We start from the raw sequence: 23,092 nt of genomic DNA on the forward strand, positions 1-23,092 counted from the left end.
ACTTATATGCATATATACATAACCCATGGAGACAGACAATAGTGTGCCGAAGGCTTGGGGAGGGGGTGGGAGTAGGTTGGAGGGAGTTCATGGGGGAAAATAGGGGAAATCTGTAATACTTTCAACAATAAAGATAAATATAAAAAATCCAATATTTTTATTTTTATAAATAAGCAGAAAGATATTTACATGGCAATGAGTAAAATGCTCCTCATGAAATACCAGCCAATTATAACAATAAATCAACCAACAAATATGTGCATATGCTTTCCAGTTGGGGAGACAAATTTAGTAGGTCTTACATGCTGCATGATGGGGTAAATCTGTGAGTTCTGGAGTTAGCCAGTGTTTGAATCCTCCACTAACCAGCAACATGACCTTCGGTAAGCTGTTTAATAGCTTCTTGTGCCTCAGTTTCCTCATCGGTAAATGTTTTTGAGTGTTTAAATGAGGTTAACATATATAATGCCTGGCATATAGTTAGTACTAATAAAAATCAGCTATTATTACCAAGTGTGCTTCTAGAATAGTTTGCTATTCATTTGACTGACCTTGGTAGCTAGTGCTTCCATGCCTACTTAATTACTGGTCTAGATGGGAAGACGGGTTAATGTGTGAATCACCAGAGGCACTGCCTCTTTCAGATTATGCATCTGTGCTTCAGTTAACCAGTTCTCAGCACTTTTTTCACCATTGCCTTTTTGCTGCTATTTCCACTATTGTAAGACAATTTTCTGTGTAATGTCTTACCAAGAGTGCACAGGCAAATGTTAAACTAAGAAGAACATGTCATTTTTTTCCTGTATCTAGCCAGCTTCACTGTCCGATTATGCAGACATTTGAACTTGTGTTCTTTCTTCTAGACATTGCTTTGCTGAGTGCAAGGAACACATTGTGTTAGCAAATGTCTGATGCACAGAAACTAATATATTTTCTTTGAATGAATGAATGAACAGAAATGAAAAGGACATCATAAGCTCTTATGTAAAGTGCTATTTATTCTTGAGGCACGAACTGTCTGCATTATAGTATTTCAGCTGAAAATTAATGAGGCCTGGAGTAGAATACACAGGAAAGTTTCAAGATGAGTTATGGCTTCAAGGAGGCTTGGGGGAAGAGCTGAATTTGTATATGCCGAAGGTAAAGGGCATCATGAGTAAAGCATGATAACATCCTTTTATACTCATGTGTGTCCCTAAGTCAGTGTGTGTTAATGCTCTTAGTAGATCTGAAATTGTCAGTGCAGAGGTGTGTTGCTTATTAGATTAGTGAATTATTTGAAAAACTGCTATGAAAGTTGAGAATTTGTTGTTAACAAGGCTAGCAATAAAATAGAAGCTGCTAAGGGAAGAACAAACGGTCTCTACCACAAAGTCATATCCACTTGAACTGGGGATAAAGGGCCATGAGTAATTAACAGTATCTTGAAAATAAATAAACAACACCCCTCACCTACACACAACTTGCAATCAATAAAAATGTTTCATTTTGGGGAAAATGTGCATGGGTTGGGGTCTTCACAAAAGTTATGTAAGAAGTTCTTCTTATTCACTTTTTAAAAACATGTGCACTAAATAAAAAAGTCAGTAATGTTTGAGGAAAGAATAAACCTAGTTTTTCTGCATACAGTTCCCAGGAAAACAGTATCAAATTCCTCAAGAAAACAGATTGATTTTTCTTAATTCCAGTAATGTAGTTTCTGAAACCGAGAAGCTGTTGCTATTAATATATGGAACTGGATTTCTGATAAAATCTATGAAAGGATATAACCACATCAATGGTGTAGATAACTTAATTAAAATTTTTAGTATTAAAATATTATTGTAATGATTTTAAAGGGAGAATTTCATATTTATTGTTTGCATTTTTATACTTGTTAGAAATGATAGGCTAGATCTAAATTTTTTTCACATTTGTGCTGTTTTACAATTTGAGAGCTGTTATAACTCAAGTAATTAAGCTTTTAAAATAAATTTTCTATCTTCAAGGTGCTGATATTGAGGTATTATTTAATCTTAAAATCAATTATTGTCCATGACTCTTAGATGAGTAATTAATTTACTTAAACCCTCATAGTGATTAAACAGTTGAGATTACAGTTATTAATGCCAGCGATCATGATCTAGGTTAATAACAATAAAAATAGCTGGTATTTCCTTGCTGCTTAGTATGTACCCTACAAATTTAATCTCCATCTACTCTTTAGTAGGATGTAAAAACATTAGATACTACTACTACTACTACTACTATTATTATTATCCTCATTTTATTGATAAAATAATTGGTTATAGAGTTTAAGGAATTCAAACTCAGGCCTGTCTGGTTCTTGAGCTTGGATTAACCACTCTGCAATCTGCCTTCTCAAAACTAGTATTTCATGACAAATCAACCTCATAAAATAAATTTTATCTCTAAAATCTAGATCATACATTTTTTGAGGACCAGGACTGTGTATTACAATTTATTATCTTTGCCTATCACGGTATCACATGCTAGTGAGAACTTATAAACTTGAGTGAAGTCATTGATAACATTGTCTTGAACTTACCCGGCATGCATCCACTCCACCTTGAGCCAGTCCAGCACATAACATTGAAGACAAGACTGCTCCATCATAACTACTTGGTGCATTACATACATTATTACTTATTATGTTGACCTGTCCTTGTTCTAGTTCTGGAACTGGGTTGCCTGTTAATTACAAATCAGAAAGAAAATAGACTCAAAATAAGTAAATAAATTGAAGACTCTACATTGAATATGGGAAGGAATAACTGTACTCCAAACTTTATCTCTTATTCAGAAAAGAAGGCTATTAAGATGTACTTAGGTGTCTCTTCTCAGTAAAGATACCCATGAGTAGAGAAAGATAACCTTTTTTACAGAGATCAGTCTCTCTCTCTCTCTCTCTCTCTCTCTCTCTCTCTCTCTCTCTCTCTCTCCTTTCGCTTTGTGATGCCACTTAGAATTTAAGAACAAAAAAATAAATCTGCCATCTTAAAATTGACGAGTAGCATTTAAATTATCTACTGACTGACTTTGAATTGGAAAATTACATGTCGAATAGCCTTTAATATAGCAACAAAAGAGAAACTAGTCTGTTTTCAAGGCTAAAGAACTAATTTATTTTATATTGATGTTCCATCAAAAAACTATGCCATTTTTGTGATTCGCACAAATTTTTATATACTACACCAAATCACATTGGACCATCAGAACGCAATAAAATATTTCCCTGGACAATTAAACCCAGGAAAATCTTTGTGTTATCCTGGAGAGACATCTACAACATGCGTAAATCCCATGAAAATTGTTAACGCTATCTTTCCACTCCTCAGCTGATGATACTCTTATTTTCCCCTTGGCCCTATCTGCTTCCTCATACTGCCCTCATATTTATTTCCATTTTATTCACTCAATAAATAAATCTGAGCTATATTTATGTATACCTAGAGTGTCTTGCGTGAGGCAGGATTTATTTCATCCCATGGCTATTAATACCTTAAAGGGTGTTAAAACCCTTAGATAATATCTAGCCAAATTCTCTTTTAAAGAATGTTATTTTATTTTTCTTCTTATAAGGGAGCCATTTGAGTAACATGGAGTCTCTGCGTCATTGAAAAATTCATGTATTTTCATCACTTTATCTTGTATTTCCCTATGAAGAACTCATGTTTCTTTATCACCTTATTTTACATTTTCCTGTGCATTTGGGAATTCTCCATAGTAGCTAGGGGCATTGCTTTGTTTTGCTGAGGGAACTCAGGAGTAACTACAGGTTAGACTGACCAGAATATAGTATGGCTATGTTTGTAGAATCCATCTTTCAGGTGTTCCCTAATTTAAAAAGATTATATAATAGCAAGTACCAGAAGATTTTTTATTTTTCCTGAGATACTTACTGTCATATGCTCGTGATCCCCATCCTGTTACATAAACAGTGGAACCAGGTAAAATATTCTGGGTAGCCTCTGGGAGACATACCATATGGATATTTTTGGTAAAGGTGACACCTTCTACAAGCTTCACAACTGCAATATCATTTTCATGAGTTACAAAGTTATAATTGTTATGGGTCAAAATAGTATTTACTGCTTTTCTCATTACAGGAAATGCTGTGGAAATACCAAAGGTGGCAGTCCATCTACGAGGATCAGAGTAGCTAAAAAAAAGAAAGAAAGAAAGTAATCATGGATTTGAATAGGGAATTTGAAAGCATGTTAAATATTTGGATTTTGTGTTTTTTACCCTCACCGCCATCTAGAAACTGTTTGGTCAACCCTCTTTGCTATATATTTCTGTATCACATAGCTAGCAGTTGAGTTGAACTCTTCACTGACACAATAAAGAAACATAGAAAGATTTTAGAAAATATATCTTAGGTTGGTGAAATCTCAGTAAGGATATTCTGATACTTTTATATGCCTTTATTGATGTTTCTTTTTTCTACATCCTCCTATCCAAACAACTAAGAAGTCTGAAGGAATCTCTACTTTAGTTTTAACTCATTTCTTCCATCTGTATTTTTTCCTTGCCTTGCCTTTAGCCAAAAGCTCTATTTAAATAGTATTTATGAAAAGGGACTCCCATCTTTTATTAGTTAATGAATGATTTTTCTGTACTGTGAGGCTTGTTGAAGATTTCTGTGTACATGTGTACAATATGTGTGTGTGTATGGGGGGGGGCAGGTGAAACCATTCACTAATATAAAAAAAATCTAAGGCATTATCTTTGTGATCTAGAAATTTGGATTTCTTAGTGAAACTCCCAAAACACAGACCATAGGTTAATAATGGATGAATTTCATGGAATCAAAGTTAAGTATACTATTGATAAGTTTACTAGATGGATGAGAAACCATGAAAAAATACTTGCAGTGTTTAATATCTAAAACTTTTGTAGAATATATAGAAAGAAATCTGTAAACCAATAATAAATGTGCAGAAAAACTGTCATAAAATGGGCAAAATATGTGGATAGAAAGTTCATGGAAGGGGAAGGTCAAACAGCTAGTAGATACGTATGTAAAAGAATACTCAAACCCACTAGTAAGCTGAGAAATGGAAAATATAACAATGAGCATCTAATGTATATTCATGAGAATGACAACAGTTTAAGAAGAGAATAACATGGTGTCGGTGAAGAGAAGTTCAAACTCTTTTGCATTTCTGGTAAAGATGTAAGCTTCTGGAAAGCATTTTAGTTTGTTTGGCAGACTGCACATATACTTCTGGGTACATATTTCAGAGAAATTCTTGAAGGTTTGTAGAGAGGCAAAAATGAGGGGGTGTGTGTGTGTGTGTGTGTGTGAAGTTGGAACAACCTACTTGAATAAAGGTATATGGTGGAGTTTATGGTGGACCAGATTAAAATTCCCAGGATTGAGCCCCCAAAATAAGGAATAATATGAGTACAATGCTACTTATATAAATGAAGGGCACACACACACACACACACACACACACACACACACACACACACCCTATACATTTTGTAGGTAATTGTATATTTGAAGACATATTTAAAATATCAGTGTGAGGCCTATGGGGGCAGTGGAAGTAGGATCCACATATAAAAGGAGAAAAATAAAATGAAAGATCTTGTACAGAGTGATGAAAATAAGGATCTATAAATTGTAGGGTTAACTCAATGTGCTCCTAAAGTTGAATAAAAACAAAATGTAGTCTGGCTGGAGTGGCTCAGTTGGCTGGGCAGCATTCTGTGCAATGAAAGGTTGGCGGTTCTATTCCCAGCCAGAGCACATACCTGGGTTGCAGGTTTGGTCCCAGGTTGGGCACATATGGAAAGCAGCAAATTGGAAGGCAACCGATTGATGTTTCTCACTCTCTCCCTCTCTCTCTAAAATAAATAAAAATATGTTTTAAAAATGAAACCAAATAATAATTTAATGGTTTTGTGGAGGTTAGATATAGACAGTGGAATTGATACAGAAAATAAAACTTATATATCCAGGAAATACTTTTATAAGTCACAGTAGCTTGTATAAAGTAAATACTAGTTAAAAATTCTAAAGAAAAAATATTTCACAAGCAAATACATGATTATTTTACATTGAACTTCATTTGATCAGGGTCTTTCAGTGAAGATTCTAAAATATATTCTTTGTGTATTTCTTCCCTCTTCGCCTCCTTGCTTCCCTGTCTCCATTTCTTCCTTTATTTTTTTTTTCTTCCAGCAAATGGATAAGATCATGGTTTGAGAACCAGTAAGATTTAGATTTGAATCTTGGCTATGCCACATATTAGCAATATTATTTAGGGAAAGTTACTTACACTCTTTTTTTAAAAAAATATATTTTATTGATTTTCTACAGAGAGGAAGGGAGAGGGATAGAGAGTTAGAAACATCGATGAGAGAGAAACATTGATCAGCTGCCTCCTGCACACCCCCTACTGGGGATGTGCCCGCAACCAAGGTACATGCCCTTGACTGGAATCAAACCTGAGACCCCTCAGTCTGCAGGCCAATGCTCTATCCACTGAGCCAAACCGGTTAAGGCTACTTACACTCTTTAATTCTCAGTTTATTCAATGCATAAAATGTGATAGATGATTTCCTCTCACACAATTTTAAGCATTAATTCAGACAAGTAAACTATGTCAAGCATAGTGCTTGGCACAAAGTAAATACTCAGTGAAGGTAACTATTCTTTTCACTAGTTATAATTCAGCAAGCCATTACTAAGTATCTACTTTGTATAATGAATAGTATGACTCTCTGAGAATAAGAATATACATAATTATGGGTGGAGTCCTCATGGACATGTCTCTCCTAGTTGTTCCAGATGGGTAGGTAGCTGTGGCCTCACCGTCTGAAGCAGTGAGCTGCTGTTAGGATCCATGTGTTACTGAGCAGCTCTACACACTAATGAAGGAGGAGCCTAACAGAGATAATCATAAATTACAGGCACTACTGTTAAAGGTTAATAAGCATACTTTTGTGAGAAGAAGGTAGGAGAAGGAAAGGAGCATCAGGAAAAACTTCATAGAGGAGGTAACAATTCAAGACTCCTTTCTATGAGGGCCTCATCACTTCTATGTCCCTTGACATAAGATTGGTCCTGCCCCAAACAAATCCTCATTAATGGGTTCTCAGTGACAATCAGGTCTACGGGGAGATGCCAATACAAGGTTCATGTAGTTTGCCAGCTCTCAGGGATAAGTCAGGGTAGTGAATGGAAGGATTTGGGGAGACAAACTTCCCCAAATGTTCCAAGCCTTTAAAATCATGGAATTCTTTGGTTATCATTGGTGATATTTATAACTGTGGCTTTCATTATAATTGTGGCTTTCATTTATAACTGTGGCCTTTACTTAGCTTTTGGTGGTCGGATCTGAATACAGCTTAGAATCCTGCACTCTTTCTATAGCATTCTTGATTACTCTAAGTGCGTGTTGCTAAGTTCAGGTATTTGCATTTCTGGTTCCTAAACTGAAGGGTGATCAAAATCAATTAATGCCATTCCTTTTAGGTGGCAATGAAGACTGAAATGTTTTTGTTAATTTTGTTGCTTGTATTTTCTTATATATAGCAATAAATGTGCTGATCTAAATCAGAAATTTGGTTACTCCTGATATCAGAAAGTTCTGCTATCAGAAATTTAAAATGTATTCATTGTGTAAAAAATATATTGAGTCATAAGAAAATTTCAGAATAATATTGGGTTTCCTAAAACATTTGTTCAGAATACATGTACTAATCTTTTTAAATGTTACTCCCTCTTAACTTAATAAACACTTTTGAAACAGGCATTGTAGTATGAGGCAGTACCATCAAATTTGTAAAGGACTTCTTAAATTAGTGAAGATTTTATAGAATTCCAATAGACATGGAGAGTTGGAAGGAATATTAACATTTCAAAGAGAATAATTAGATTGAGCAAATGCTCTGAAGTGGGAAAATGTAAGCAGAGCCCAGGGGCAGAGAGTAAGGTAATCTGGTTGGCGCTTAAGATTGGTGCTTTGAGAAATAAACCTGAATTGCTAAAATTGGAGTGCTTTGGGCGTGTGTGGTAAGGAGGATGGATTTGAGACAGGTGTTATTGGAAGAGTTTGAGAAGAGAATAGATATAGTCAGAGACACATGAGTTCAGAACATCCTCACTTTCTAAGAGAACTTTTTGAGTTTAGTTCTTTCATAGTGTTTGCGTCTAGGATACCCTACTGATAAGGTAGGTCTGAACCTGGCAGGTTTTAGTCACACGAAAGTCTAAAGATCTTCTATTATGAGAAGTAGGGCCTTTTCTTTATGACAATAGAATAAGTTTATGTATCTTACTATAGTTTATTACTCTAATTATGTTAACAACTAGGGGCCCAGTGCATGAAGATTCGTGCACTGAGGGAGGGGTGGGGGAGTGGAGGGGGTTCCCTCAGCTCAACCTGCACCCTCTCCAATCTGGGAGCCCTCAGAGGAGCACTCTCCAATCCAGGAGTTTCTGTCTGTCTTTGCAATCATATGAGTGAATTGTCTGAGACCCCCAATCCAGTTTGGTTTGTTGCTCACAGAATAATAGAGGTTGTTTTTTTTCTTTGCTCCATTGGTGGAGATTTGCTGGAAGTTTTAGGATATCTTCCCTTTAATTTTTCCTAGACACTCTAATTTTACTTATGTCTCTCACCTTTGCTTTCCCTCCATCCCCAATTACAACAGCAACTTGCTTCAGGCTCACTTTGCTCTAGTGCAGTGGTTCTCAACCTTCTGGTCCTTTAAATACAGTTCCTCATGTTGTGACCCAACCATAAAATTATTTTCGTTGCTACTTCATAACTGTAATGTTGCTACTGTTATGAATCGTAATGTAAGTATCTGATATGCAGGATGGTCTTAGGGGACCCCTGTGAAAGGGTCATTCAACCGCCAAAGGGGTCGCGACCCACAGGTTGAGAACCGCTGCTCTAGTCTAGGAGATCTGTCTGCTACCAGAACTACGATTCCCAGCATTCCTGGTGCTCCCTGCGCTCTGGGTGTCCCCCGACTGAGGGATCTATGTCCCCCCAAGCCACTGGCTCTCCAGTGACCGAGGGAGCCACGTCCCCTGAAGATGCCAGCTCTTCTACTCTGCTCTATGTATGCAAATTACCTGCCAATTTTGTTGGGTTAATTTGCATACTCACGCCTCATTGGCTGGTGGGCGTAGCTGGTGGGTGTGGCTCGAGCATAGCTGAGGGATGGTTAATTTGCATGTTTATCTTCTATTATATAGGACTAGAGGCCCGGTGCACAAAAATTTGTGCACTCGGGGGGGAGGGGGGCCCCTCAGCCCAGCCTGTGCCCTCTCGCAGTCTGGGACCCCTCGGGAGATAACGACCTACTGGCTTAGGCCTGCTCCCGGATGGCAGAGGGCAGGCCCAATCCCTAGGTCCAGCCCCTGGTCGGGCTCAGAGCAGGGCCGATTGGGGAGTTGGGGCACCGCCCCCTGTCATACACAGAGCAGGGCGATCAGGAGGTTGTGATTCCACCCTCAGTCACACTCAGGGTAGGGCCAATTGGGGGGTTGGGGCACCATCCCCTGTCACACTCAAGGCAGGGTCGATGGGTAGGTTGCGGCGCCACCCCCTGTCACTCACAGAGCAGGGCCCATCAGGGGGATTGGGGCTCTGTACCCTGTCATGCACAGAGCAGGGCCAATTAGAGGGTTGGGGCGCAGCCCCCTGTCATGCACAGAGCAGGGCCCATCAGGGGGTTGGGGCACCGCCCTCTATCACCCACAGAGCAGGGCCGATCAGGGGGTTGGGGTGCCACCACTCTCACACTCAGGGCAGGGCCGATGGGGAGGTTATGGCTCTACCCCGTCACACACAGAGCAGGGCCCGTGGGGGGGGTGGGTGGTTGGGGCGGCACACCCTGTCACACACAGAGCCGCAGGGCGATCAGGGGGTTTGGGTGCTGTCCCCTGTTACACTGATCCCGGTGCCAGGAGGCCTCATGGCTCCGCTGATCCCGGTGCTGGGAGGCATATTACCCTTTTACTATATAGGGTAGAGGCCTGGTGCATGGGTGGGTGCCAGCTGGTTTGCCCTGAAGGGTGTCCTGGATCAGGGTGGGGGTCCCCACTGGGGTGCCTGGCTGGCCTGGGTGAGGGGATGATGGCTGTTTGTAGCTGGTCACACACCCTTCAGGGTGGGGGTCTCCATTGGGGTGCCTGGCCAGTCTGGGTGAGGAGCTGAGGGCTGTTTTCAGGCTGGGGGTGACTGAAGCTCCCAACTGCTCCTTTTTTTCTTTTTTCTTTTTTATTCTGGGCCAGCTTTAGCTTTGAGGCTTGGCTCCAGCTCTTAGGCCTTCACTGCTGAAAGTAGGTTTCTGGCCTTTGCTTACAATGTTGTGATCCTGCTGGCTGAAACCCAGCAGGTTTCTGGGGTTTTGTTTAGCTTCTATGTTTGTTACATAGTTGCTTGCAGCTCAGAGGCCTGCAGCGGCAGGCGGAGAAAGTTGGAGTCCTCCGTCACTGAAGCAAGCAAGCCTCATGTTAGTTTCAAGCTGCCTGGCTCCCGGCCGCCATCTTGGCTGACAGTTATTTTGTATATTGCCCTGATTAGCCAATGGGAGGGGTAGCGGTTGTACGCCAATTACCAGGTTTCTCTTTTATTAGATAGGATAACCTGTATTCACATCAATAAAGAATTCTCTATAAATTGTTTAAACTAATTTATTTATGTTACTCCAAGTAATTGGTCATTACTTTTATGTTAGAACTTAGACTCCCTTGAGGAAGGGGCAGTGTTTGTTTAATTAGTCTCTAAAATAGATAACACTGTTAATGGCATAGGCAGTTTGAGATCAGCCATCAGTCTGTTGATTAGCTTACATGATATAATGTGCAATTTTTTTGCAGCAAACTATTGTGCTATCATTTAACATGTTTGCATTAGCATATTTAATTCTGCCAATAAAACTAAGACATAGATAACAGTATGTCCCTATTTGCCCTAATTTGAAAAAATAAATAAATAAAAATGAGGCTTGTGGAGGTTCGATAAATTTCCTAACTTTTGCAGCTAAGATTTAAATTAAACATTCTGACATATAAATCTTTGCTATTTACCATGGTGATATACAATTACCTGAAATACAGGAATAAATTAGCTAGCTGAAGGTGAAAAAATATTTTTGCTATCATGAATAGGAAGAAAATACTCAATTTTTTTGCATTGAATTATTTCTGACTCAATCTAATCATGTTTAGTCCTTAGGGTATGGGTGGAGTCCTCATGTATATGCCCCTCCTAGTTGTTCCCGATGTGTAGGTAGCTGTGCACTCACCTTCTGAAGCAGTGAGCTGCTGTCAAGATCCATGTCTTACTGATCAGGACGCCGCCACAGTGATGCACGCCATTCAGCTGTAGACTGACTTGCCATGGCCAGTCTCCTTCCCCAGCCTTTGTGCCTCCCACGACTCTCTCTTCAGACAATGATATTAGGTTTGGATGGGCCCCGCATTCTAATGAGAAAAGAGCATTAGTGTTCTGGGAATAGCATGATTCATTTACTTTTGGGAGATGTTGCAAGAGTTCATCATTTATGACTTTTATGTATTCTGTCTTTTATGTATTCTTTCCCGGGAAATGCTAGCCCTTCTAGAAGCATGATCAATTTGCTATATTTTTAGGGTACTTATGTGACTACTGTTGCCTCTAAACTGAATTTTAGAGAACATTTCTGAACTTAATTGATGTGTCACTTCAAATTCTGGAACAGCTTCAGAGTTCTCTGGAGTTCCTCATGAGCTGGGGTTGGTCATGATAGGTCACTGTTGGGTTCACTAGGAAATTTCCATCTTCTTTGTAGCCTCACTACTCAGACTATTGTCTGTGAACTGCAATATGGGTATCCCTGGGAGCTATTAAAAATGTTGATGCTGTATGGAAACAACCTAAGTGTTTGTCCATGGATGAATGGATCAAGAAAATGTAGCATGTGCATGCGCACGTGCGTGCACACACACACACACAAAATGGAATAATGGTATAATATTTAGCCTTAAAAAGAAAAACATCCCGTCATTTGCAACAACATTAATGAACCTTGAATGTGTTGTATTAACTGCAATGAGCCAGACAAAAACAACTACTGCATGGTATCACATATGGAACCCTATATAATAAAAGAGAAACATGCAAATTAACTGTCCCTCCGCTATGCTCAAGCCATGCCCACAAGCCACATCCACAAGCCAATCAGAAGCAAGTATGCAAATTAACCCAAATAAGATGGTGGCAGCCACGGAGCTGGAGTGAGCAGGAGGCTTGGGTTGCCCCGGTGATGGAGGAAGCCAAGCTTCCGATCTACCCTGGCTGGCCCTTGGCTCCACTCAAGGCTATAAAGTTTTAATTATAGAAAATAAATAAATCCCAGATACTTGCTTCCAGCCAGCAATGGCCTCCACTCAAGGAGGGGCTGGGAGCCTGGGTTGCTGGACCTGGGCTCCACTCAAGGCTACAAAGTTTCAATTATAGAAGATAAATAAATCCCAGAAAAAAAAGGAGAGGCTGGGAACTTGGGTCATTGAGGGGAGTAGCCAGCCTGAAAATGGCCATCAGCCCCTCACCCAGGCTGGCCAGGCACCCCAGCGGAACCCCCACCTTGATCCGAGACACCCTGCAGGGCAAACCAGCCGGCCCCCACCTGTGCACGATTCCTCTATCCTACATAATAAAAGGGTAATACGCAAATTGACCCTAACAACAGAACAACTGGGAATGACTAATCACTATGACACACACTGACCACCAGGGAGCAGATGCTCAATGCAGGAGCTGCCCCCTGGTAGTCAGTGTGCTCCCACAGGGGGAGCTCTGCTCAGCCACAAGCCAGGTTGACGGCTGCCATCACAGTAGAGGTGCCAGGAGCCTCTCCCACCTCCTCAGCAGCACTAAGGATGTTTGACTGCAGGTTAGGCCTGCTCCCTGCTGGCAAGTGGACATCCCTTGAAGGATCCTGGGCTGCCAGAGGGATGTCTGACTGCCAGCTTAGGCCCATTCCCCCAGGGAGCGGGCCTAAGCCAGCAGGTGAACATCCCCTGAGGGGTTCCAGATTGCAAGAGGGTACAGGCCGGGCTGAAGGACACCCCTGAGTGCACAAATTTTTGTGCACCAGGTCTCTAGTCTTAAATCAAAGTCAAATTCATAGAAACAGAAAGTAGAAAGTTGTTGTCAGGGGCTAAGGAGAATGGGGGGAAAGAATAAGGAAAGTTTGCTGAAAGGGTACAGACATTTAGCTATAAGGTGAATATAGTCTGAGGATCTAATGTAAAAGCTAGTAATTACAGTTGATAATACTGTATTTCATAATAGAAATGTTCTAAGAGAATAGATTTTAAATGTTTCACCAAAAAAGGTGGGGGAAGGGTAAATATATGAGGTGATGGATGTGTTAATTAACTACATAGGGTAATCTTCCAAAGTTTGACATTGTCTAGTTTATATTTCAACTTGCAACTTTATTTGTTAATTATACCTCAAAGCTGAAAAAAGAAAAGAAATATTGACTCTCAGACCCACACTAGGGAACAAATCAGAAACTACATTTCCCCCTTACTTTATTGAGAAATGACTGATCAATATAATTGTATGTTTAAAGTGTACAATGTGATGAATTGATATACATGTACATTATTGAATAACGAAGATCAAGATAACACATCCATCACCTCACATAGTTAGCTCTTTCCTATGTGTGTGTGTAGTGAGAAAGCTTAAGATCCTGTCATTCTCAAGAATATTTTGCGGATCTAAAGTAATTCCTTTTCGCCGAAATCAGTTTGGCTCAGTGGATAGAGCATCAGCCTGCGGACTGAAAGGTCCCAGGTTCGATTCCGGTCAGGGGCATGTACCTTGGTTGTGGGCACATCCCCATTAGGAGATGTGCAGGAGGCAGCTGATTGATGTTTCTCTCTCATCGATGTTTCTAACTCTCTATCTCTCTCCCTTCCTCTCTGTAAAAAATCAATAAAATATATATATATTTTTAAAAAAAGCTAATTTGAAAAAAAAATAAAGTAATTCCTTTTCAAGTAATTTCTTGAAGATTGCTGAGAGTATATCTTAAACATTCTCACCACACACACACAAACAAGGTTTATTTAAAATGTTCAGCTGAAACTAATACAAAATAATATTGAATATGAACTGTAATTATAAAAAATTAAAAATTTTAAAAAAGAATGAAATCTACACTAATAAAAGACAAAGATGCTAATTGACCATACCTTCGCTACATCCACCAGCCAATCAGAGCGACTATTTGCAAATTAACCCAACCAAGATGGTGGTTAATTTGCATATACCGGCTGGGAGCGAAGACTGAAGGAAGCCAAGCGCTGCAGAAGGGAGCAAAGTAGAGGTGGTGGAGGCGGGAGCAGAGCCAGGGCACTGTGGGTGGCCAGGGCGTGGTGGGCGGCAGGGGTGCTGTGGTGGTGGCGGGGCGGCGGGAGACGGGCAGGCAGAATAGGCCCTTGATGTCAGGGAGGGGCGGGACCTGAGCACTTGGCGCAGAGGGATAGGACAGGCTCCATGGGAGGGAACAGAGAGGAGCTGTGCTCACACTCAGCCTCGGACTTCAGTTACCTGGTGTGTCAGGTGGCCCTCCCCGCCTTCTTTGGGTTGTAAGGTTCAGCTCAAAAGACTGAGAGCCTCCAGGGTTGTTGGGAAGGCAGGTGTGGGAGGGGGGGGTGAGGCCGGTGGGCGAGCAGATTGGCTGGAGGTGGGGTAGCAGGACTCCCAGATTGGCTGGATTCGACAGGGTGGGGCTAACCTTTGAGAGGTGCAAGGGGGAGTGTAAGGGAGTGTGCACTTGTGTGTGCCACCGGCCTGCCGGCTTTACTCTTGCATGGTGACTGTGGTGGCGGCCGTGGTTACTACCCGAGCCTAGACAGAGCAGAAGGACATCCCGGCATCCTGATACCAGATTGTGTGGCCCGTGGGTCATGGCCAAAGGGGAGGGTGCCGAAAGCCGGTCCACAATGGGGCTGCTGCCTACAAGCATCCTCCAAGTGGGTGAACGCCAGGCCCAGGGAAGGTGAGAACCTGGCATCCAGTGGAGGGCAAGGGGCGGCAGAGTCCGCGGAGCATGCGAGGTGTCAGGGACGGTGGACATGGCCATGATGGCAGGCTAGGCCTAGGGGACCCTACACATGCACGATTTAATCGTGCGCTGGGCCTCTAGTAAACAAATAAAAATCTTAAGAGAGCCCATGATCACTGCAATGGCCAAAGCTGAAGTGGGCTGGGGTTGGCCAGTCACTCAGTTCCTCTCAATTCCCATTTGCATGATTTACTTCCTCTGGTTTATTACTAAGAAATTAGAGGTAAATCACCACCACCAATTTCTATTGCTGGACCAGCTCTAAGGTAGTGATACTGCTTCAATATGACAACCATCCAAAGGCTTTTCTGTTTTTTTGTTTTTTTTTGTAATAGACTTCTCAGATAGAAAAGGTCTAGACTTCTATTAAGAATATACACGGACTGCGGACTGAAGGGTCCCAGGTTCGATTCTGGTCAAGGGCATGTACCTTGGTTGCGGGCACAACCCCGGTGGGGAGTGTGCAGGAGGCAGCTGATTGATGTTTCTCTCTCATCGATGTTTCTAACTCTCTAGCCCTCTCCCTTCCTCTCTGTAAAAAATCAATAAAATATATATATTTTAAAAAAAGAATATACATGGAGCCCTAGCTGGTTTGGCTCAGTGCATAGAGCGTCAGCCTGCAGATTGAAAGGTCCCAGGTTTGATTCGGGTCAAGGACACATGCCTGGAGTTGTGGGCTCAGTCCCCAGTAGGGGGCGTGCAGGAGGCAGCTGATCAATGATTCTCTCTCATCATCATCATTGATATTTCTATCTCTCCCTCTCCCTTTCTCTCTGAAATCAATAAATATATATATATTTAAAAGAATATACATGGGACATATATTCCTTTGTTGTACCGCCAACCAAATCCTCTAGAAATTTACTTAAGCACATTTTCACTAAAATGAAGAAGAATGCATTAAATATATAATAAAGTTGAACAACACCCATAGAGTAGCATTATCTTATAACATCATTTAAGTATCTGAAATAGGCCAGCTATTGAGGTATATTAAATTACTTTCTGACTACATTTTATCATCAGACAACTGCTGTTTTCTAGTGATTATATTTCAGCTATCCTAGCCAGAGAGTATACAGAATGACAGTGGAAAGTAGTGACTTGTCCTTTAGATTATCAACATAAAACTGGCAGCACATTTTATAATTTTAAAAAATTTATACTTTATAATTAACATAATTCCACAACAAAGCACACTATTCTGGTAGTTAGGAGAAGCCATATAAACGATATCACCCAACATAAATTACAATTCTACAGAAATGTCACCATAGGACCAGGGCAGGAAAAGCTTCCCAAAGCTGCCAAGAAATTTTTCAAGAGGCCACACTTGTTACAGATTGGGAGGAATGCCACTGCTACGGCTTTTTTCCTCAAGGAGGGGAAACCTGAATAACACTCTATCGCCAATGGAATCAGCAGTGTCTTATCTCAACAACATCCCACGTGAGTGAACTAAGAATAAAGGTATCACCTCAATAGACGCTGTCTTGGCAAAGGGCACAACTGACTTGACCACTTACTCTGTATATTCTGGTAAATCATATTTACAGAATAATTTTAAAAGTTACCTTGATTGAACATATTTACTGCTTCCTGGTCATCAATAGCTGGTGTCAAAAAACAAAAAGACTGAGATTAGTACATTAAGGACTGTGTGTAATTTTATTGTAATTTCTTAAAGGGTAGCCCTCAGACTCCCATAGCCAGAAACACTTGGACAGCTGCTAAAATACAGATTCCTCGGCTCCTCATTTAGTAATGACATCACTTCCACCAATGGCTAGACATCTGGAATGGCCGTTTAACTATTTCTTTCTTGTAATTTTCACATCTTATTGGTTTCCACATTTTGTACCTTCTCGCTTCTAATTTTCCTTTGAATCAGCCCCATTCTCTCCATCCCTTTGGCTATTGCATTAGTTCATGCTTTCGTCATTTGACACCTATACTCTTAAAATAACCTTCAAACTGGGTTCCTTTGCACTTTGCATGCATCCATCTCTATTTTACCATGCTGATTTTTCTAAAAATGTATATCAGGTCATATTCTTCTCTGATTGAAATCAGCTTCATATTTCCTATAAGCTAAATCTAAACTCAGACGTGCTTATCATACTCTCTAAAATAAATCTGTGCAAATTTATTGGCTGCCAGTAGTTACACAGGGCTTTGGTATCTCATCTGCTGTGTGTCAGAGGAGCTAAAAAATCCTTTTTAGAGGCAACAAAAATAAAAAGAGCTGACCATTGCTTTCCCTCCTTAGAATAAGAGAGACTTGACTTCAAATCCTGACGCCCCTACATGTTGACTCAATTATCTAGCTTTTCTGAGTGTTAACAATAAAAATATAAGATAGGATTGTTGTGAGGATTAAACAAACTAGTGTCTGAGTGTCAGCCAGTCAGAAAGGACATGACCAGCCATGGAACTGGAGCAGTGTCTTGGAGGTCTGTTCTGTGCCAAGGATTAACTCTTTACTTGCTGGCAGAGGAAATAGGAGTCCAAGGTAGGACTGGGAGGGCTTGGAGGGGCTGGGGAGAAAACTTTGTGGTCCTGGTGCAATGATTGTTTACCAACAGATTTCAAATTGCTTTCCTCTCTGTTGGTAAAATCCAGATTAAATAGCGGTCCAGTGTGGGAGCCACCAAAATCCTTTAATCTTGAATTTATTGTGAGAGAATCATGGTTTATTAAATGTGTTATAAGACAAAGTTGGAGGAGTGTCCTTAAATTTTATGCATGTACTAAGTAATTCCTTTCCTTTAGTCATGCAACAAATATTAATGGAGTATCTATTATACTAGATGCTGAGTAGTAGGACAGTAGGATCAACAAGGCAGACTAGTTCTTGCCTTTAGGAAACTTACAGAAGAGGATGAAGATAAACAGTACAAAAATCACATAAATAATTTTGTGGTTTCCTTTGAGATAAATACTGTGAAGGTAAATGAAAGAGTCTGTGACAAGGGTAGGTAGTTGAATAACGGAAGTTAGAAAAGGTTTACATTAGAAAGTAATAATTCTGATGAAAACTGACAGATGCTCAGGGGTGATCTAGGGAGTATTATAACAAATGGGAGCAATGCGTGCAAAGGCCCTGAAGCAGGAAGAGAGGAGCCTGGCAGTTGGGGAAAATGAAAGTGTGGCCAGAATGAGGATGAGAGTGGTATAATACGAGGCTGGAGGGGTAAGTATGAACCAAATCATGCAGTGCTTTAGATGAAGTGGCTATATCCTTTATTGTCCAAACCAGGACATTTAGGGGGCAATAATTATCATGGTTCTTGGGATAACTGGCATGAACTGAGACTGTCCTGGGCAAACCAGAAAATATGGTATTCCACTTAAAGGTGTCTGTGTGTGTGTGTGTGTGTGTGTGTGTGTGTGTGTGTGTGTGTGTTTTGTGGGAAGCTGTGTGAGGCTTGTAAGGAAAATCATTTGTATTGTAAAACATTTCCTTAATGAATTTGTAGAAAATAGATTGGAAGGGGCCAAGAAAAAAATATAAGGAGAGCAGTATGAAAGCTGGTGCAAAAGTTCAAATGAGAGATGATGTTGGCTTGAACTAGAGAGGTAGCAATTGGGATGAAGAAAACAGACATAGATTCAAGAAAGGCAGAAGTAGAGATAATTTTCAGAAAGAATATAAAGATATCACTAAATTTCCTAATTTCCTTCTTTATTCTACAAGTATTTACTAGAAATCTTACACCTGCGTGCTCTGTTCTGAGTGGGGTCATTAAATGGGTCTCTGACTTTGAGAAGATATTTACCATTCCTGTAACATACATTCAATTGAACACCTGACAACATTCCTCATAAGGAGTATTGAAAGGGAAAATTAATAAAGAATTTTTAATAAATGAAATTTACTATATGAATTCTAGATGATTCTTTAAACTTTAAAATGTTTCATATTAGAGGGCTACATATTGTACCTAGATTCATAATATATTGTTTTCACAAAGTTTAACTCCAGGGGGGAAAAAGGCCAGTTTCTCATTAATTTAAAACATGGGTTAGTTACATTGAGGGATATATTGAAATAAAATGGCAAAAAACAAGGTACTTGCCTTCTACATCAGTTGGAGGGTTTATTTCCAAGTTTCCAAAGTTATTCAGTATTTGATGTAAAACAGACTCAATTCTGCTTTTCATTGATGCTGCATTGTTATTTCTAGAGAATTTAAATTTCATAACAGTATCTGCCATCACACCACTGCCTTTTTGCCTGAAAATCATAAAGATATTTTTAAAAATGGATAATTATGATAATTATCTGCCACAGACAAGGAGAATATATTTGCAACTCAGAAAGCGACAAATGATTGGTACCTACTATAAATATGGAATTCTACAAATCAGTAAGAAAAGACTAACAAGAGAAAAAGTAGAAAATATATAAATGTGCAATTCAAAGGAAAGGGATCCTTAGTGAAAGATAAACATGTAAATAGCTGCTCACACAGGACAGTGTTTTATACTTAATAATTTATTTGATCTTCATAACAACCCTATCAAAGAGTCATGTCACTTCATCTTGGGAATTGTGAATAAAAACTGGCTTTTCAAGGGTAATCATTTCCTGATGTGTTTGCTTTCTGTAGCTCAAATTCTCCATTAACACACTATATTTTAATACAGAAGGGAGAGGGGGAAAAGTGTGTGTGTGTGTGTATGTGTGTGTGTGTGTGTGTGTGTGTGTATTTCAGGCAGAGGGAATAGCTTACATAAAGGTCTGAGTTAAGAAGAGTGAAGAACTGAAAGAAGTCTAGTGGAGTAAAGAGCAGAGTGGAAAGTAGTAAAAGATAAGCTCAGAGATGAAGATGGTAGGAAGAAGTCAGATAAAGGTTTAGTAAATTTTTTACTACATATATAAATAAAATGTCTCAAAGAGACATTTTATTTATATATGTATTAAAATATATATATATACACACACACATATATAAATACATACATAATGTGGATTGAAGGAAAGACAGAAATTAAAAATGACTCATATTTCTTTCTTGAGCAACTAGGTTAAAGCTTTTGCCATTAATAGAGGTATGCAACACTAGAAGAGTAACATTTGGTGAAGGAGAGATGATAGGTTCAGATTTGGAAATAGGTTCAGCTAAGGGTAAGTGAATAAAGGGAGAGAAAATACAGATAGCTCATTCAGTCCTACATGTTTTGAGAGCTGGTGGCTAATACAGAGACTTTCACAAGAAGGTACTAAGGCAAATGTGCACTGAAGTGCATTTTGGAAAATACTTTTTTCATGGATTCTGCCCACTCCTCTAACTCTCAACAAAATTTATCCGTCCAGAGCTCTATCTCCATGGCTTCTTATTAGGTAACTCTACAGAGAATAAGAAAAATTAATTTTCTTGTAGTATTAGTATTTGAGAAAGAACAGAATCATTCTCCTTTCAAAGAATGTTTGCACGTTGCTTGTAGAATTGAGCAATGTGGGCGTTTGAGGCATTTGTGGTAGGGTTAGTGAAGGGTGACTATTTTAGTTGTGAATGCTTGTCTTATCACATCATGTAAATAGGTACACATTGAATTAAGGCAGGAATAGCAAATAGCTAGCATGCATGCTGCTACTCCCCCTGTTATTAATTCATGACAGACATGCTTGCATTTGCCACAGCATCTTTATATTACAGCATTCCAGGCAATCAAAAACCCAAAGCCACTTTTGATGTTGGCTGTAGTGTTCTGATCTTGGATGTATAAGGCCAGGACCACAGCACTGCATAACTCCAGGGGGCCCTGTTTACATAGACTGCATTGTGAATGATATCCACTGGATTTATACAACAGGACAGCCCTGTTACCTTACCTTCACCCATATCTCTCTCCAACCCTTTCTCTTTTTCCTACCAAAAATTAAATGTAGTTATTTATATTAGTAGATAAATAGGTCATATCTGACATTTTTTTGTTTTGTTTTGGCATTGTTTTTTAAATTGCTTATGATACTATTCTCATAATATTGCATTGAATTCTGTGAAAGTTTCATTCATTATTCATGCTGTGAATAAAAGTCAAATGGGCCAAATTGCATCCAAGTTTCCATACTTTTTGATATTGTTCCACTTACCTCAGTTTGACAACATGAGCTCGGATGAACTGATTTCTTAAATCTGATTTTTTGAATGTTGTAGTAATCTGTAGAAATAAAGGGGGGAGGAAACCCTCTGTAATTACAGTTCTTCTCCTTAATCTTTGCTCCCAACCTAGCAACATGAGACTTACGTACATGAGATAATAGGGACTGAGTAACTAGTTCAGCTCAGTTTAGTTCCATTCCATTTCAGAATACATGGGATTGATTTAGGCAGGTTATATAACCTTTTTATGTAGGCCCATTTTTTTCATTTGTTGCACAAAGATGATAGCGGATAAGATGTGTCTCACCAGAAGACATTCTAAACACACTAGATGCTTTACTCAACGAGAGACCGTGTTATGTAATTTGGTGGCAAGCCAACATTAGGGAAGTCCACTGATACAACTTATATTGTGTAACCCTTTTAACAACTGCTTTTAAAAGTTAAAACCAGGTTAAAATGGGTAGCAATGGAGATCTTGAAGAGAAGGGGAGAAAAAAGCAAAAGGCAGCCTTTTCCTTGATATTTCTAATTAATATGTAAGCATCAGGTATTTTTAGCATCGGTTGGTAATTTCCTGACCTGCCCTTAGCTATCTCCCTGAATCATTGCTCAGTCCCAGCAAGGATGGCCCTCTTGAAGTTTAGCTTTACAGTGAATGAGGAGTGGTTCTAGGGCTGGAACAGTTCCCCCAAATTGCAAGGTCAGATATAGTAAGGTTTTGTAATTGAGAGTGGAATCCATTCCTTTATACTGTGAGGTTGCACCAAGGTGGAGTTGGATATGAAAAGATGAAGGCAGGGGAATAAAGTAGCATGCTGAATGCTACAGTAAGCCAGATTTTGAAGCCAATTCTTTAAATTGTAAAGTTTATGCAATCTCTATTACACCATCTTGTATTTTACTTTTTCAATATCCATTTCTATAGGCAGATGTCAAACCAACCAGCTGTTTGACAAAATGATAATTTCTTTTCTAGAGAGGCCTTGACCATTTGTAAGAATGAGACTCGCATTTTCTCAGTTAGCTGGTTGAAGAGGATGGAAACTTCACAGGTGGAGTGAATGGCACATGCAAAGTTCTGCAGTGGGAACAGATAGGTTGTGTTTAAGGAATAAACGAAGGCCAGTGTGAGCATGCAGCATAGAGAGCAAAGGGGCTAGGCTACGGTGATAGGAAAGGCCAGACCATGTAGCATTATCTTAAATAATGGGAAGTCACTGACATTTTTTAAGTAAGAAGAAAATATAATCAGATTGCAAGTTGAGAACAGCATCTCTGGATGTGTTATTTCTTAGGGAAGAAATAATGCCAATTAGTTATGGTGCTATTTTAGTACTCTAGAGTAGAGGTGATGGCTTGGATGCATGCGGTGGTAGCACAGAAGGAGAGATATGAATGGATTTGAAAAATAATGTGGGATAAAACCTACAAGAATTGGTAATGAATTTGATATTTGGAATGACAGAGAGCAGTATGTTAAGGGTGAATTCTAAGTTTTTGGTTTGAAAAACTGAATAAATGACATTATCATTAATGTGGCTAGGATTGTTAGAAGAAGGCTAGGATGGCGTGAAAAGATCATAGATTTGGTTTTGGGACATAATATATTTGATATATATTTTAAAAAAAATGTCAAGTAGAGATATCAAGCTGGCAAATGGGTGAAAAGTTCTGAAGTACAAAAGAAAAGTCTGGGCTGGAGATAGAGTGAGTCACTAGTATACATTTTGGTTGAAGTCATGCTCGTAGATGAGATTATCTAGAGATAGAAAACAGTGTGAGAAGAGAGGAGGGAATAGGCCAAAGCCTTGGGGAATTCAACATTAAATGGCCATGTAGAGGAGCTTGAGCCTGTAAAGGACATAGAGGAGTGG

At 39.6% G+C, this 23,092-nt stretch overlaps 1 protein-coding gene across 1 annotated transcript in view; it reads right to left on the reverse strand.

The window, feature by feature from the left end:
- TMPRSS11D (transmembrane serine protease 11D) overlaps positions 1 to 23,092 on the reverse strand; it is a gene marked incomplete at its 5' end in the record, with an annotated part of 34,633 nt that overhangs the window by 4,091 nt on the left and 7,450 nt on the right. The window contains 6 exons of the mRNA XM_036324798.1: positions 2,549 to 2,691; positions 3,903 to 4,162; positions 11,284 to 11,461; positions 16,680 to 16,718; positions 19,185 to 19,342; positions 21,206 to 21,273. Of these exons, the coding sequence (XP_036180691.1) occupies positions 2,549 to 2,691; positions 3,903 to 4,162; positions 11,284 to 11,461; positions 16,680 to 16,718; positions 19,185 to 19,342; positions 21,206 to 21,273 (846 nt within the window). The remainder of the gene's footprint in view (positions 1 to 2,548; positions 2,692 to 3,902; positions 4,163 to 11,283; positions 11,462 to 16,679; positions 16,719 to 19,184; positions 19,343 to 21,205; positions 21,274 to 23,092) is intronic.

The sequence above is a fragment of the Myotis myotis genome, unplaced genomic scaffold (genome assembly GCF_014108235.1).
Source record: "Myotis myotis isolate mMyoMyo1 unplaced genomic scaffold, mMyoMyo1.p scaffold_m19_p_1, whole genome shotgun sequence".
NCBI lineage: Eukaryota > Metazoa > Chordata > Mammalia > Chiroptera > Vespertilionidae > Myotis > Myotis myotis.